Source organism: Rhincodon typus, chromosome 9, assembly GCF_021869965.1.
Source record: "Rhincodon typus isolate 14 chromosome 9, sRhiTyp1.1, whole genome shotgun sequence".
Taxonomy (NCBI): Eukaryota; Metazoa; Chordata; class Chondrichthyes; order Orectolobiformes; family Rhincodontidae; genus Rhincodon; species Rhincodon typus.
Window position 1 is genome coordinate 33,347,828 of NC_063340.1, and position 18,663 is coordinate 33,366,490.

The 18,663-nt window shown below is 40.3% G+C and overlaps 1 protein-coding gene across 7 annotated transcripts in view; it reads left to right on the forward strand.

Moving 5' to 3' along the window:
* The window catches only part of LOC109930802 (AT-rich interactive domain-containing protein 1B-like), a 171,425-nt gene that overhangs the window by 141,549 nt on the left and 11,213 nt on the right, over window positions 1-18,663 (forward strand). For all 7 annotated transcript variants that reach the window (XM_048601520.1, XM_048601521.1, XM_020530240.2 and 4 more), the window contains one exon: window positions 16,232-16,362. In XM_048601520.1, coding sequence (XP_048457477.1) covers window positions 16,232-16,362 — 131 coding nt within the window. The remainder of the gene's footprint in view (window positions 1-16,231; window positions 16,363-18,663) is intronic.

Sequence of the window (18,663 nt, forward strand, 5' to 3'; positions counted from 1 at the left end):
GACATTGTCATTTCAGTTTGATTTTCTGTCACTTCTCCATCAAGGGTTTATGACTTGACATCCCATACTGGAGTTTTCAGCAAATAATTGAAGTTGACATTTCACCATTGCCCTTTGGAGGGAATGTAAAAGAGAGTCCTCATTTGCTTTTGCTTTTGCGTTTCAAGATATAATATGAAAAGAGCAGAAGATTGCCTGACATAGAAAATAGAAGCATAGTCATTCGAACCTGCTTAGCCATGCACTATGACCATGGCTGATCCTCTAGCTCAGCACAACATTCCCACTCTTTCTCCATGCCACTTAACACCTTAGCTGTCTAGAAATCTATTTCTTTCTTAAATATATTGAGTGACTTGGCCTCCACCACCTTATGAGGTAGAGAATTCTACAGGTTCATCTCCGTGGAAGTGAAGAAACCTCTTCATCTCAACCCTAAATGCTGAAACCATGATCCCTTTTCTAGACTCCCCAAGCCAAGGGGAAAGCCATCCTTTGCATCTAGTCTGTTCAGTCCTGGCAGAATTTTACACATTTCAATGAAATCCCCTGTCATTCTTCAAATTTTTGTGAATACAGGCCTTGCCAACCCACACTTCTACAACAAACCTGCCATCCAAGAATCAAGTCTAGTTGAACCTACCCCACCTCCCTTTTTGTTTTGTCTGTTCTACCTATATATAGCATATCCTTGGATATTCAGTTCTAACCCATGGTCATCCTACAGCCATGTCTCCACAATCACAATCATATCAGATCCATTTACGACTATTTGTGCTGTTAATTCATTCAGCTTATTACATTGGAGGAGGAGGAGGTTGTATAAATAACCCCACACTCAATGATGGAACAACCCAAAGCATCGTTGCAAAAGATAAGGCCAAAGCATTTGCAGTGATCTTCAGCCAGAAGTGCTGAGTGAATGATCTATTTTGGCCTCCTCCAGTGGTCTCCAGCATCACAGCCAAATCGATTCACTCCTTATGATATCAACCAACAGTTGAATACACTGGATATTGCAAAGGCTAATGGCACTGACAACATTCCAGCAATAGTACAGAAGACTTGTGCTTCAGAGCGTACAGCTCCCCTAGACAAGCTCTTTCAGTACATTGTCTATCTGACAATGTGGAAAATTGCCTAGGTATGTCCTACAGACAAATCCAACCCAGCCAATTACTGCCTATGAGTCTACTCTCAACCATCAATGAATGGAACCATCAACAGTGCCATCAAGCAGCACCTGCTCAGCAACAACCTGCACAGTGACACCCAGTCTGGGTTCCACCAGGGCCATTTAGCTCCTTACATCATTACAGCCTTGGTTCAAACATGGACAAAAGAGCTGAATTCCAGAGGTGAGGTGAGAATGGCAGCCTTTGACATCAAAGCCACATTCAAAGCCACATTTGATCAAATGTGGCATCGAGGAACCATAGCAAAACTAGAATCATCAGATAGCAGGGGACAAACTCTCCACTATTTGGAGTCATACCTGGCATTTAGGAAGATAATTGTAGTTTTTGGAAGTCAGTCACCTCAGCTCCAGGACCCTTCTGCAGGAATTCCTCAGGGTAGTGTCCTAGACCCGACCACCTTCAGCTGTTTCGTCAATGATATTCCCTCCACCGTGAGGTCAGAAATGGGATGTCTGCTGATGATTGTGCAATGTTCAGCACCATTCATGATCCCCAGATACTAAATGCGGTCCATGCTTAAATGCAACAAGATCCGGACAATATCCAAGCTTGGGCTGACAAGTGGCAAATAACATTGACACAAATGCCAGGTAATGACCATCTCCAATAAGAGACCATCTAACCACCGCACTTTGACATTTAATGGTGTTGACATCCATGAATCCTGCACTGTCAACATCCTCGGGGTTACTATTCACCCGAAACTCAACTGGACTCACCACATAAACACAGTAGCTGCAGCACCATCTTCGAGGTTAATAAAATGCAGTGATTTACTCACATCCTGACGCCCCAAAGTCTGTTCACCATCAACAAGGCACAGGTCAGGAGTGTGATGGAACACTCCCCACTTGCTTGGATATATGCAACCTCAACAACATTGAAGAAGCTTGACACCATCCAGGAAAAACCAGCCTGCTTGATTGGTACCACATCCTCAAGCACCCACTCCCTCTACGACCAACACTCAGCAGCAGAGTCTTCCAAAATGTACTGCAGAAATTCACCAAAGATCCTTAGATACCACCTTCCAAATTTACAACCACTTCCATCTATGAGGGCAAGGGCAGCAGGTATATAGAAGCACCACCACCTATAATTTTCATTCCAAGCCATTCATCATTATGATTTTGAAATTATCTCTATTCCTTCACTGTGGCTGGGTCAAAATTCTGGAATTCACTCGCATAGGGCAATGGGGGTCAACCTTCAGCACATGGGCTACGGTGGCTCAAGAAGGCAGCTCACGACCTTCTCAAAGGCAACTAGGGATGGGCAATAAATGCCGGCCAGTCAGCGATGCCCATGTCCCATGAGTGAATATAAAAAATCAAGTTTCATGAAAGCTGGACAGCTTGCGCCTGAACAGAGCTGGGATGGACACTTTGCTCGTGTTGTTATGGCTGCTTTCAACTAACTTGATGGATGTGGGAACCAAGAGAGAAAAGTAGATGAGAATACCAGGGCTAGCAACATACTATGGGATACAATGGGTACCAGCAAAGAGAATAGCAAGTTAATGGGTGAAAGAAATTAAATCTAACCAGAGTTAACATGCATGTATGTAAATACATGGAATATAGTAAATAAGGTTGGGAAGTTACAGGTGGAGATTGCCATTTGGAAATATGACATTGTGGCAATACCAGAGTCCTAACTTAAGGAAAGGATGTTACTTAAGCCTGGGTATAAATTGTTAAGGAAAGACAGAAAAGGAAGGAAAGGAGGTGGGGAAGCATTATTGATTAAGAAGGGCAGTGCAGTGCTGGGGTCAGAGGATGTCTCAGGATGAAAGGGCAGAGTCAGTTTGGCAAGAGCCAAGAAATAATTGGATGCTGCAACATTGCTTGCTATATCCTATAGACCACCAACTAGTGGGAATGATGTAGAGGGACAAATCTAGAGGGAAAATAGAGCAAAATGTCAGCATTAATATTATAACGTTAGTTATAATGGATGTCTTCTGTTACTCAAATATGGACTGGGATACTGGTAGTGCACGGGACAAGAATGAGCAGGTGTTCCCAGCTTGTGTTCAGGAACATTTCCTACAGCAATATGTGTCCATCCCAAAAACAGTAGATGCATTGTTGGACTAGAACCTTAGGAATGAGGGGAACTGAAAGGGTCAAGTGATAAGGTACTGGATGACGGTAGAGAGTGACGTGCAACAAACCAGAGTGAGAAAAATCTATTGGCAAGACCTGAGTGCAATGGAGCAAGAATAGAGCTGGTCAGGATTGACTGAAACAAGAGTTTGGCAAGATAAACAGTGACTGAACAATGGGTTACCTTCAAAGAACAGAAGGCTTGGGTACAGTCAAGGTATATTCCCTCTAAGAGAAAAGGTAGGGTGAACAAATCCAACATTCCCTGGGTGACAAAAGAGGTAGAAATTAAAATTAGAAAGAAAAGTGTGCTTTGACCGGTAAGGCAGAAAAACCAATTGAGAATTAACAGGAAAAGTGAAGGTTTAGAGAGTAGGTGAAAAAGCAAATAAGAGAAGCTGAGTAAGTAAGTAAAGTCGCCAAAGTCCCAGAAGACCATAGGGCTGCTCTCTCGTAACAGATGACTGGATGCTAAGTTTAACCTGAGGGTCACCATGCCTCGGGCAAGGGGCAAATGCGAGAAGGTATGGTAACTTCAGCGAATGCAGAAATTGAACCTGTCCTGTAAACATCATTCTGTATTGTAAACCAACCATCCAGCTAACTGGGCTAACAGACAATCCAAAGAGAACAAGATGTAAGAACATGAACACTTGCTGCCATAGCTGTATACTAATTTCTTCCTCTGGAGAGAAAAAACCATTTGCAAAACCCATATACGTGAATAGGGGAAGAGAAATGGAGAGAAAGGCAGAATGGCCATCAGAATATGGCAGTGCCAGTTGAGGTTCTGATTTTAACCACGTTTGTTACCACAAGACAAGACCAGGTATATGACTGAAACTAGAGCATGTAGGAATTACTACACTGATTATTTCAGATTTTCAGCATCTGCAGTACTTTGGGCGGCATGGTAGTTCAGTTGTTAGCGCGGCTGTCTCAAAGTGCCAGGGACCTGGATTCGATTCCACCCTCAGGTGACTGTGTGGAGTTTGCACATTCTCCCTGTGTCTGCATGGCTTTCCTCCCACAGTCCAAAGATGTGCAGGCTAGGTGGATTGGCCATGAGAAATGCAGGGTCACAAGGATAGGGTAGGGGGTTGGGTCTAGGTGGGATGCTGTTCAGAGTGTCGGTGTGGACTCAATGGGTTGAATGGCCTGCTTCCATACTGTGGGGATTCTATGGTATGACGAAGTATTGGGAAGAGCCTGGGACCCCAGTTAACATCAATTAATAATTTAGTAAAACAAAGACCTGCAGATCTAAAACAAACAAAAACAGAAATTGCTAGAGAAACTCGGCAAGTCTGGCAGCATCTGTGAAGCGAGAAACAGTGTTTGCATTTCAAGTCCAGTGACCCCTCTTCAGAACTGTTCTTCATGGTCACTTCACTCAAAATGTTAGCTTTGTTTCTCTCTCTGCTTAATAATTTAGAGAAATAACTTGCAGTCAAACCTATCAGTATTCTTTTTTTCTCTTGTGCTTATTTAACATCATCTGTGCACACTTACTGTCAGTTTTCTCAAATTTTTATATTTACATTAATAGTAATGACACTGTTACCTCTCGAGTCTGAGCAAATTATGTGCTCAAGTTCCACTCCAGAGATTTGAACACACAATCCAAGTTGACAATCCAATTCAATTTAGAGGGAGTGCTTTAATGTCAGTTGTACGACTTCTGCAGAAGTATAGAATACAAAAATAGGGATATTAAGGTGAAACTATAAGACACTGGTGCAGCCACAATTAGAGTATTTGTGTGCATTTATGATCACCACTTTACAAGAAGGACATTATTGATCTGGCGGGAGTTCAGAGAAGATTTACTAGAACGTTGCCAGGACTGGAGAATTGTAGCAACAAGGAGAGATTGGAGAGGTTAGAGTTGTTTCCCATGGTAGAGAGTTCAAAAACTAGCTGTCATAGATTCAAGCTAAGTGGCAGAAGGATTAGAGGGAATGTCAGGATAAATGTTTTACGCAGGTGGTGGTGGGTTTCTGGAATTTGCTGCCTGAGTTGGTGGCTGAGGCAGAGACCCTAAACTCTCTTAGAAAGTATCTGATCTGCACCTTAAGTGTTATATACTGCAGGACTTTGGGTTGTGTGCAGGAGGATGGGATTAGAAAGGGCATCTTGTGTGTCTTTGGGTCGACATGAACAAGATGGGCCAAATGGATGACTTCTGTGCTGTATCATTTCTGCGGTTCTTGGGTAAGATGTTGAGCATCTGCCTACTTGGGAAGTCATAAAAAATCACCTGGCACTATTTGAAGAAAGGAAGTCCCAGCATCACAAACAAGTGGTCTTATCATGTATCTTATTGTTGTAGATGGTATCTTGCAATACATAAATTGTTGACAGCATTTCCCTACATTGCAACATTGATAAAGCTTTAAATGAGCTGAATTGACTGTAAAGCACTTAGCATTGTCCTTGATCTCAGTACTTCTCTATTTAATGAAAATTCCATCTTTTATAATAAAAACTACCTGTTAAATTTGTTGTGTTGTAATTCTACTCTCCAACAGATAAAGGTGCTGCAATATTATTACTGGCAGAGGGATTTAATTACATCTTGACAACTTTATATGAGCAGTACTATAATAAATGCGGAGATAGGAATTTATAATGACAGTGCAAAAAAGGGCTGCATGCATAGCTTTAAAATGGGTACATAATGTTACAAATTACTGATTTATATTATTATGCAAGAACTTGCCCTTCCACAATGCAAGTATTAATACTTTCTATCTTTTGATTTCATGCTAAGCATGGGCAGCACAATGTCCCAGTGGTTAGCACTGCTGCCAGGGACCCAGGTTCAATTCCAGCCTCAACAGACTGTGTGGAGTTTGCACATTCTCCCCGTGCATGTGTGGGCTTCCACCGGATGCTGTAGTCTCCTCCGACAGTCCAAAGATGTGCAAGTTAGGTGGATTGGCCGTGCTAAATTGCCCATAGTGTCCAGAGGTGTGTAGGTAAGATGGATTAGCCACGGGAAATGCAAGGTTACAGGGAACGGGGAGGTGAGGGTGCTGGTAGCTGTGAGTCTGGGTGGGATGCTGTTCAGAGAGTCAGTGTGGACTTGTTGGCCTGTTTCCCACTTTCGGGATTCTATGATTCTATGATTTCTATGACTAAGCTGAGTGTTCTAATTATAAACTTGCGCAGTGTTTCAGCACCTTTCACACACTTTACTGCAAGTTCTGCATTAAAATCCAATTATAGCTGTTTTGTGAAATTCTGCACATTAAATCATTTCATGTCTGATAAAACTGAGTCATCGAAATTATGTTATGCATAAAACTATATGAAAAAAAGAGAATCTATTCAGCAAACATCTGTATTTCTCCTCGTCTCTCCAGACCTGATCTACCCAGAAACATGGGAACAGCATACAATACTGTGTTGACAGAAACCTGAGACAGGGACAAGAAAAGGAAGATTGATGTATCAAAGGTCCAACCATTGGTTATGCCCGTACCTCATTTGGATTGCTGTAGTTACTTACACAATTCAGTCTTGTTGTTACAATCCATCATTAGTTTATTGCAAGCAGATATGTTAGCTGTACTTTTTGTACAAGGAGTACTGCTGTTCTTTGTTCTTTAAAGTCCATAAAAGTAAAATTGGCTTCAACATATGAGCTCTGCTGCATAATTACAATATTGTACATTGTGTAATTTTCAGTGTAGTGAAAATGTACTTATTAAAATGTGGTGTTGGCCTATGTTATTTCTCTGCAAACATGGATATTATTCTAGAGGTTGTGGAAGGATGAGCCAATGATTGCATGAGTCAGGTGGATTCTTAAAAATTTTGCTAACTGTCTTACTTCCCTGTTTCTGTGGTCAATAGGGCCTGACATCTATGCTGGAACTGTCCAGTGACATACTTGCTGTTAAGGTGCTGCATGCTGTCATGCTTGTTTCTTATCATTGGTATGGAGCCATATGACATGCAATTAGTGCCAACTTTGAAAAGCCACATGTTTCACATGTGCCACTCACATGCCATTGATCTGATAGTGCACAAATCATGATATTGCTTCAAGATCTCTGAATTAGCTGCGAGCAGACAAGCATCATCTTCAGTGTTCATATTATTTGCCTTCCCTGTCAACTTATGTCAACATTTTCTCCTTTCAGGAAAAAGAACAAGTCTTTAGTGGCCACTGTTGTTTGAGTCACCTATGTGTATTAACACAAGTATGCTATTTGTAAGGATAGATACTTGACTTGAGTGAATGGGAGGATTAGATCTTATACAGTCTTTATTGTCAGTATACAATGTTCCATAACAATCTTCCATTGTACAGTCCTCCCATAAGAGTATGTGGGAAATATGGTGCAGAAACAGGCCATTCTGCCCGATCTATCCAGACCAATGTTTATGCTTCACTCGAGCCTCCATTCATTTCTTTTCTCACCTAAATCTATCTATGCAGTGCTTAATGCCCAGTAGTCAAGGCAGAATCTGCCTCATGTCTCTACCATGATAGATGATGCAATATTTTCCTTTCTTGCTGAGCTGCTATCACAGAAAAGCCTTTCCTCTTGCAATTTCATTTTGTAGTAACAGATATTTTGTGTTTGTTTGTTCCTGGTTGATTTGAGACTTGCTGTTACATGTAATCAGTATCCATTTCACATCTTTTCTCCCCCATATGTCACTGGACCGCTAAAAGTTGTGTATTGGTCTGAATATAACTGATTTTGTGAAAAAAGGAACATGTGAAAATTCTTACACAAGGTCTTTTTAATTGCTGGAATTCTAATGGAGCACTTCAAATCATAGATATTGGCAAAATAATTGTATTTATCGAGACATTAGGTAGTGCTGTTTATCCTATCTACAAATGTAGTTGAGAAATTTGCAATATTTTTTGCTAGCCCTGAAAATTTTACATTAAAAATCCCCTCCACTTCATCCCAGTGCACAATGCCATTTTGTTAGCAACTGCCATGCTTGGCAAAGTTGCTGTTTGTAGATCTCTCTTCCCCAATAAGAGATGAATTCACTACTTCCCTCCAACTACATGGGCTAAGAGGACATTGTCTCCAAATCTACTATTACTTTGCTGCTCTTTCTTTTTTCAAAGCGATTTTCTCATGTCATAAATTATCAGAAAACATATATTTTAAAGTGATTCAACATAATGAAGGTGCAATCTGATATCCTTCATTATGTAAGATACCATATCTCCCCTCAGAAATGTCGATAATTCCTTGATTGTGTATTTTAAAAATCAAAATGAGAAAGGTAAAACCTAGTTAAGAAATCTTTCAAGTGTGGAATAACTTTGAATACCATTGCCCCAACAAATCTAAGCAATAAAACCATCACTTTTTTTAATTAACTAATACTGCTGTTCACAGCTTTAAAGACTGTTCACAAAACAATTTGATGAATGGATCTCAAAGGAAATGGAATTTAATGTCAAGTGGTCACTATCCAAACAACCTTTCTTAAACTAAAGGTTGTGTTTCATTCTTCATCTATCAGATTCCGCAAATAGCAGGGACATTATGCACGTGCCTTAATTAGGATAGACCAAATTGATTTGCCTTAGGCGCTAGAGTCTTGTAAAGACCAAATTTTAACACCCAGTTTAGACCTAAATCTGATTCTCTACAACTCTGTCTAAATTGTCCGAACCAGTTGTTTAACCACATGCTTAGTCTGAGTAAAATTACTCCCATCTGGTCAATATATTCATTTACCCTGTCTATTTTACAGAGTCGGTTCCACCAACACGCTTGCCAATAGAGGTAATACAATAAACAAAATGATACTTGTAACGTCAGTAAAGTGACTATCATTTTGTTTGCCTATCTTTGGGTCAATTGACTAATAATGGTGATTACCATCAGCAGACTGGTATCTGAGCCTGATTATGCATGCTAACAAAGTAATAGCAGACTTCTTGTTCCTGTGAAAAGGACTGTAGAGTATACAACTCTATCCCTTGAACCATGCCATTCAAAAAGATGGTTTCACTATATCCAAACTGCATTTGCCAACCTTAGTTCCATATCCTGCATATGCATTGCTAACAAAAAAAAGGTCCACATATCTCAGATTTTAAAAGAATTGAGCTAGCGCCTATTGTTTTTTGTAAGAGATTGCTTCTACAGATGTTCCAGAAGTAGTTTTGCCATCAAGAGATGGCTGTATTTTTTGACGTCTGCAATGACCGCCTGTCCACACTGACTAGTATCTATATAAAGTAACACCTAAGCCACTGATGCTGCAGGGAAAATAGCCCCAGCCTATTTAGCCTCTCCTATAGCTCAAACCCTCCAACCCCAGCAACATCCTTGTAAATCTTCCTTCTGAACCTTTTCAAGTTTAACAACATCTGTCCTATAGCAGGGAGACAAGAATTGAATGCAGTATTCCAAAAGTGGCCTAACTAACGTCCTGTACAGCCACAACATGACATCACAATTCTTATACTCAGTGCACTGACCAATAAAGGCAGATGTGCCAAGCACCACCTCCTCTACCCAGTCTACCTGCAACTCCACTTTGAAGGAAGTACAAACCTGCACCCCAAGGTCTCTTTGTTTGGCAGCACTCCCCATTCCAGTATGATTGAAGGTAGGAGACATAGAATGGTGGTGGAGGTTTGTTTATCAGACAAGAGGCCTGTGACCAATGATATGCTGCAACGATCTGTGCTGGTCCACTGCTTTTTGTCATTTATATAAATGATTTGGATGTAAATATAGGAGGAATAGTTAATAAGTTTGCAGCTGGCACCGAAATCAGTGCTGCAGTAGACAGTAAAAAATGGTTATCTCAGAGTACAGTGGGGCCTTGATCAGATGGGCCAGTGGGCCAAAGAGTCGCTGATAGAATTGAATTCCGATAAATGTGAGTGTTGCATTTGGTAAGGCAAATCAGGGTAGGACTTAACCACTTAATGGTAAGGTCCTGGGGAGTGTCACCAAACCAAGAGACCTTGGGTGCAGGTAGACAGTGTAATGAAGAAGGCGTTTGGTACACTAAATAAAATCGAAAGAACTGCGAATTCTAGAAATCGGAAACAAAAACAGAAATTTCTGGAAAAGCTGAGCAGGTCTGGCAGTATCTGTGGAGAGCAATCAGAGTTAATGTTTTGGGTCTGGTGATCGTTCCTCACTTTTGAGTTATGAGGAAAGATCACTGGACCCAAAACATTAACTATGATTGCCCTCCACAGATGTTGCCAGACCTGCTGAGCTTTTCCAGCAATTTTTGTTTTCATAGGCGTTTGGTACACTTGCCTCTGTTTGTCAGTGCATTGAGTTTAGGAGTTGGGATTTCATGTTTTGGCTGTGCAGGACATTGGTTAGGCCACTTTTGGAATACTGCATTCAGTTCTGGTCTCCCTGCTATAGGAAGGGTATTGTGAAACTTGAAAGGGTTCATAGAATATAGAACATTACAGCGCAGTACAGGTCCTTCGGCCCTCGATGTTGCGCCGACCTGTGAAACCAATCTGAAGCCCATCTAACCTAAACTATTCCATCATCATCCATATGTCTATCCAATGACCATTTAAATGTCCTTAAAGTGGGCGAGTCTACTATTTTTGCAGGCAAGGCATTCCACGCCCTTACTACTCAGAAAAGATTGACAAGGCTGTTGCTAGGGTTGGAGGGTTAGAGCTATAGGGAGAGGCTTAATAGGCTGACGTTAATTTCCCTGGAGCATTGGAGGCTGAGGGGCGACCTAATAGAGGTTTATAAAATCAATGAGGGGCATGGATAGAGTGTTTAGCAAAGATCTTTTTCCCAGCATAGGGGAGTCCAAAAATAGAGGGCAGAGGTTTAAGGTGAGAGAGGAAGGATTTAAAGGGGGCCTAAGGGGCATCTTTTTCATACAGAGGGTGGTGCATGTATGGAATGAGCTGCTAGAGGAAGTGGTGGAGGCTGGTACAGTTACAACATTTAAAAGGCATCTGGATGGGTATATGAACAGGAAGGGTTTAGAGAGATATGGGCCGAATGCTGGCAAATGGGACGAGATTAAGTTAGGATATCTGGTTGGCATTGACAAGTTGGATCAAAAGGTCTGTTTCCGTGCTGTACAACTCTATGACCCTATGACATAAAGTTTTTACAAATTCCTTAGCTATAGACAGAAATAAATTTATCAATCATAACACAAAAGTTGAGCATGCTCATTTATGTTTTTGTTGCACATACAGTGGATTTGCTCCACAGTTTAATAAAGTGTTTCCACTTGACACATTTAAGATAATATTGCACAATCGCTGAAGAGATTCTGAAATCTGAAGTTGCCAACAGACCTTCTGCAATCTACATAGATCTTCCACTATAATGAAAGCTCAAACTCCAAAAACCTCAGTGTATCCCATGTTAAGAAAATAAAGTATTGCATGTGACCCACTGAAAAGGAAATTATGATATTAAGCCTGCCTAATAGGAATCACAAGCACACAATTAAAAGGACCAATAAGCTGCATTTCCTTTGAACTAAATGGCTTTGTTGATCTGTGTCCTTTTGTTTAAAAAATAATCCGGAGTAGGCTATTCAGCCTCTCACAAAGTAAGTTGATTCTACTCTTCAGTGTGTTTTTTTTCATAGAATCTCAATATCCCTTCATGTCATTGGTATTTAAAAATCTGTCAATCTCTATTTTAAATGTACTCAGTGACTAAGCTTCTGCAGCTCCTGGAGTGGAGAGTTCTAAAGATTCACAAACCCCAAACAAAGAAAAAACTCCTCATTGTGGTCACAATTATGAAATTATGTACACTGGTTCCAGACACCCCAACTGGGGAAACATTTTACCTGCATCTAAGACCATAAGAAATAGGAACAGAAGTAGGCTGTCCAGCCCCTCAAGCCTGCTCCATTGTTCAATCTGTCCATTTTCCGTGTTTTCCCCATAACCCTCGATTCCCCAATTGATCAAGATGTTGTCAGTCTCAGCCTTAAATATGCACAAGGACTCTGCCCCATCAGCTGTCTATGACAAGGTGTTCCAAAGACACGCAAACCTCTGAGAAAAGAAATTCCTCCACATCTCAGTCTTAATTTGGTGCACCTTTATTCTGAGATCATGCCTTCTGATCCTAAATTCTCACATGAGGGAAACGTCCTCTCGGCACTTACCCTGTCAAGCCCTTAGGAATCCAATGTGTTTCAATGCGATCACCTCTCATCCTTCTGAATTCCAGTGAGTAGAGTCCCAACCCTTTTAGCCTTTGTTTATAAGATAGTACCTTCATACTAGAGGTCATCTGGTGAACCTTCTCTAAACTGCTTCCAACGAAGGGAACCAAAGCTCCAAATGTGGTCTTAACAGCATCTTGAACATACTCTTGCACTCCAACCTCCTTGAAATAAGAGCCAAGATTCCATCAGCCTTCCTGATAACCTGCTGTACCTCTGTGCTAGCCTTCTGTGTTTCATGTGCAAGTACCTTTGTGTTGCAGCTTTCTGTCTATTCCTTTAAGTAATTTGTTGGTTTCAATGAGATTACCTCTCATTCTTCAAAACTCTAGAGAATACAGGCCCAGTCTTCCCAAACTGTCTTCATAGGACAGTCCTGCAATCCCAGGAACAAGTCTAGCGAATCTTAGTGGAACTCCTCCTATGGTTGTAGTATTCTTCTTTAACATAAGAAGAACAAAACTGCGCACACTATTTCAGATGCTGTCTAATCAAGGGTTCCATACATTTGAAGCAAGACTTCGCTACTCCTGTACTGAAGACTTCTTGTGATAAAGGCTGACAAACAAGTAACCTTCCTATTTACTTACTGTACCTGCATGTGACTTATTGATGAGGGCACTCAAGTCTCTGTGTATGTCTATGCTTTCTAGTCTCTTAACATTTAAGAAACACACTGCACATCTGTTTTGCTTATTAAAAGGATAATATTTCAGAAGGTCATTTGGCCATTGCACCTTTTTGAAAGTGCTATCCAATTAATTCAAGTCCTATGCTTTTTCCTCATAACAATGCAATTTCTTTTTCCTTTTCAAGTATTTCTTCAGCTCCTTTTTGAGTGTTGCTATTGAATTTTCTTCCATCTCAGCTTGATGCTATATTTTCTCCACATAACTGAAGCCTTTCAATTCTGTGTTGAATAAATTTGTCTGCCACCCTTCTAAGATGTTGACATCGTTTCTAAAGTGTGGTGCCTTGAATTTAACATTTCTCTTGCTGGGGCCCGACCAAAGGCTTATCTTAATTTTCTTGCCTTTGGGTTATATGTATGTATACTTATACATGCCTTTGTAACAGCTAAAGTTGAAGCTCATGGAATTGAAGACCTAATAATTGATCTGTTTAGGAAATCACTTGAGCAGCAGACAACAAAGATTAGGGTTAATATCAGGTTCTCAAGTTGAGTGGATGTATCATGTGATATGCCATGTAGATCTGTACTGGGGCCTCAACTATTCCTCGTTTTGTTCTTCTCTCGAGTGACGGATGAGACAGACAAAGCATGTGTTTACATATGTTTCCATAGCTGTATGCTAGATTTCCCATTACCGGTCGCTAACCTGTCATAGCTTGAAGGGTGCCGCTCCATATTAAGCACAGTCATCAATACTCTTCAATATTATGTATTGGAAGGATTTACAGATTGATAACCAACTTACTGGGCCACATTACAAATGCATCTTCCATGACCTCCAAGTCCTGAAGTGGGACTTGCACCTGAACTTCTAACTCAGAGACAAGGTCATAACCACTGCTCCATAAGACCTTCTACTCAACTATTCACTGCATTCATGAATTACTTTGATCAAGTAAAAAGCCACATATCTAAATTTATCAATGATGCAAAGATATGCAATATTACAATGAATGGAATGTAAAATTATAAAAAACATTGATAAATTTACGTGAATGGACAAAATTGCAGCAAATGCCTTGGAGAGTATGTTCATAGTTCCTTGAAAGTGGAGGCACATCTGGATAGCATAGTGAAGTAGGCATTTGGTTTGCTTTCCTTTATTGGTCAGTGCATTGAGTATAGGAATTAGGAGGTCATGTTGCAGCTGTACAGGACATTGGTTAGGCGAATTTTGGAATATTACGTGCAATTCTGGCCTTCCTGCAATAGCAAGAATGTTGTGAAACTTGAAAGAGTTCAGAAAAGATATATAAGGATGTTGCTAGAGCAGAAGGGTTTGAGCGATAGGGAGAGGTTGAATAGACTGGGGCTTTTTTTCCCTGGAGCTTCAGAGGCTAAGAGGTGACCTTAAAGGCGTTTATAAAATCAAGAGGAGCATGGTTAGGTAAGTAGACAAGGTCTTTTCCCTAGGGTGGGGGGAGTCCAAAATTAGAGGGCATAGGTTTAAGGTGAGAGAGGAAACATTTAAAAGGGACCTATGGGGCACATTTTTCACAGAGAGGGTGTTGCATGTATGGAATGAGCTGCCAGTGGTGGCTGGTACAATTACAACATTTAAAAGGTATTTGGATGGGTACATGAATAGGAAGGGGTTAGAGGGATATGCGCCAAATGCTGACAAATGGGACAGATTTATTTTGAATATCTGGTTGGCATGGATGAGTTGGACTTAAAGGTCTGTTCCCATGCTGTAAGTCTCTATGACTCTCAATGCATTTCAAAGTTGACAAAAATTAGGCCATCCATCATGGACCCTCCAAGTGTAGAATAAACACTTTCTAGGAGGTGAAACGTAGAAACAGTGGACATCCAAAACACTCGAGGGCTGGGACCTAGGTTGTGAAAATGTCATGAACAGGTGCAGAAAATAATAAAAAGAGTTCATTAAATGTTGGCTTTTAAACCTGGAGGACTAGAAACGAGGATGTACAAGTCTTGCTTCAGCTATACGTAGCCCTAATTTAGACCACTGCTGATGTGCTGTGTGCAGTTCTGGGCATCAAATATTAGGAAAGATAATTTTAAACCCAGGAGGGAGTGTAGCATTGATTTTTTAGGTTGAGCTGCAAAGAAAAATTAAACAAACTAGAGCTGTATTACATTTAATTTAAATGGTTAATATGTAATTTTATCAGTTTTCAAGACGTTAAAGGAAATGAATTGAGATTATAGGACTCGGCTTGTAGAATAAAAATTAGAGCCAGACCTTTCAGAATGAAATCCAGAAACATTTGCTCACACAAAGTAGAAATTTGAAACTCTACTGCAAATGAAAATCATCTGAGCAGCAAACAACAGTGATTAGGGCCACAACAGGTAGTCCAGTTGGATGGATGTCATATGGGATGTGCCGTGGGCATCTGTGTTAGGACTTCAACAATTCTTCTTCTTTGTTCTTTTTTCTTCTCACAATAGATGCTCTCATTCTAGAATCCAATTGTTTAATTTAAAATTGAGGTTGGTTAACAAAAATCATTCAAAGGTATTAAGGGATCTGTTGCAAAGTTTTGGAGTTATGTCTCACAATGGTGTTGGGACAACCTCCAGGGAATAAATGGCCTATTCTTATTTCCTGGTTCTTAAGAGCTTTCTCAGCTTGGCCTGCAAACCTTCAATGACTTATGTATGTACAGGCACAAATATTTGATCCTGGACGCCTTAAGAATTGCACCATTTAGTACATCAAAAGCAAAATACCGGGATGCTGAATAAGTGAAGTATAAACAAAGTTCTGAAGAAACTCAGCAGATCTGGCAGCATCATGTGATGAGAGAAACAAGATGAATATTTTAAGTCCAATCTGATTCATCTTCCAAAGAAGAGTCATTCTGAACTCAAAACCTTAACTCTATTTCTTTCTCCAGCTGCCCCGCCCTGCTGAGTTTCTACAGCACTTAACATTTCATTTGTTTTGACTCCTAGTTCTTCAAAATACATCACTTTGCACTTCCTTATTTGATTAATAGAAAAGAAGATTCCAGTGTGGACTTAATGATAAATGATCCTTGAACTGTTATTGATTTTTTTTTTTTCAGGAGCTCCAGAGGCATGGAGAGTTATGATGTCTCTCAAATCTGGTCTGTTGGCAGAAAGCACTTGGGCTCTGGATACCATCAACATCTTACTTTATGATGATAGCACTGTAGCCACATTCAACCTCTCCCAAGTAAGTGATTTTCCTTGTAAATAAGATGTGCTGTTGTATAATTTAAAAATCCTATAGTCTTAGACTTTGAATGAAATGGGATATCTGATGTTCAGTATTATACACTGGATTTATTTTCACCTCCAACTACTACATCATCTTTCATGTCCAGTGCTTCTGCAACTTTTATAATAGCAAATTCCATTCTACCAACAGAATCTGGGAAACCAGTTGAGCTGATTAGCTTTTGCAGCGATACTTAATTTAATTGTAGAGTTTCTTCTTTATTCGTATTCTTACATGAACTGCAGGTGTCACTGGCTAGCCCAGCATTGGATCCATAATTGCTCTTGAGAAGGTGGTACTTGAACTACTGTGGTTCATTGATGTAGGTACACACACAGTGCTATTAAGAAGAGATTCAATTTTGGTATTTTTCATTCTCCTGTTAAGATACTGTGATTAAACCAAAAAAATAACAAGATGAGACAGAACAGTACAGCAATAAATGTTCGAAGTCATACCAATAGTGCTATAAAATTAACGTTGGTTGATTCATTACTAAGGAAATGAGATGCCATAACTTTTAAGTTGATCGTGCTGTCAAGCTGTTTGTTAGGGTATAGTGTAACTGTCAATGCACATTTATCAATACTTTGGTTGGGATTTGTTTGGAGGGTCGGTGAAGACTTGATGGGCCAAATAGCCTCTTTCCACACCATAGGAATTCCATGATTCATAACCCTCCTGCTGGTGGAAACTGTTTCTCTATGTTTACTATATCAAACATCTCACTTTAAGCACTTCTATTCCACATCTCCTTAAATCCCTTTGCCGTAAGGAGTGCAATCTGATTTGTGTAGACATTCCATGTAACCAAATGTCTCAACCTATTCCAGTAATTATCCTCTGCACCATCTCCAAAGACTTCGACATCCTTCCAAAGTGCAGTACTTAAAATTGAATACACTGCTTCAATAGAGGCTTTACCAATGATGCATAAAGGTTTTGCATAATAACCTGGCTTTTGTACTCTATTTATAAAGCCACAGTTCCATATGTTTTCTTTTTGAAGCGAGCCTTCTCAAGTTGTCCTACTACCTTTAACAGTGTGTGTATTTAAAAGATATGACACAGAAAAAGATCTTTTGGCCTAGTACGTCAATATACATGAACACACAGGTCTTTCTGTTCTTGCATCCCTTAGCATATCTCTGTGTTAAAATACTTTTGCAGTGTCTCTATCTATTTCAGTGGCCTGTCTTGTTCTTCCTGAAATTTTCCAAGATCCTACTCACCAGTTACTGAACTTCCAAGATGTATATTCTATGCAAACTTTGAAATTACGCTCTTTATGTCCAAGTCCAGGTCATAATTACTGAAAGAAAAGGCAGTCTTCCCAATACAGATCCCAGGGGGAATACTATCGTATGTTTCCTTCCAGTCCACAAACAAAAATTCACTATGGCTTTGTACTTGCAGTCGCAGCTTAATTTGGAGGAAATTAGCCTGTAATTATCATAGTTAATCCCCTTCCTTTTTAACAGGAATGTATTATTTGAGATTCTTCAGTCCTCTCCTACTACTTCTGAACTCAAGGGATGGGGAGGTGGGCCATTGGAAAAGTATGACCAGAGCCTTTTTGTCCAGCGTGCATCCACCTGACCTGGGTATCTTTTTTGAGTAACCAAATCCCATATACACCCTGTTAAAATACTTTAATCCCTTAAAATTTTTGTCCTACCTCTTTCTTAATGGTAGCATTAGCAGCATCATTTTTAGTAAAGGCAATTGCAAACTATCCATTTGATAATGTACCTGGAGTCAAAGAAATGTACAGCATGGAAACAGACCCTTCGGTCCAACTTGTCCATGCCAACCAGATATCCTAAATTAATCTACACCCATTTGCCAGCATTTGGCCCATATCCCTCTAAACCTTTACGATTCATGTACTCATCCAGATGCCTTTTAAATGTTGTAATTGTACCAGCCTCCACCACTTCCTCTGGCAGCTCATTCCGTACACACACACCACCATCTGCGTGAAAAAATTGCCCCTTAGGCCCATTTAAATCTTTCCCCTCTCACCTTAAACTTAGGCCTTCGAGTTCTGGACTCCCCTACCCTGGGGAAAAGACCTTGGATATTCACCCTATCCATGCCTCTCATGATTTTATAAAATTTTATAAAGTCACCCCTCAGCCTCTGACGCTCCAGGAAAAATAGCCCCAGCGTATTTAGCCCCTCCCGATAGCTCAAACCCTCCAACCCTGGCAACATCCTTGTAAATCTTTTCTGAACCCTTTCAAGATTCACCAC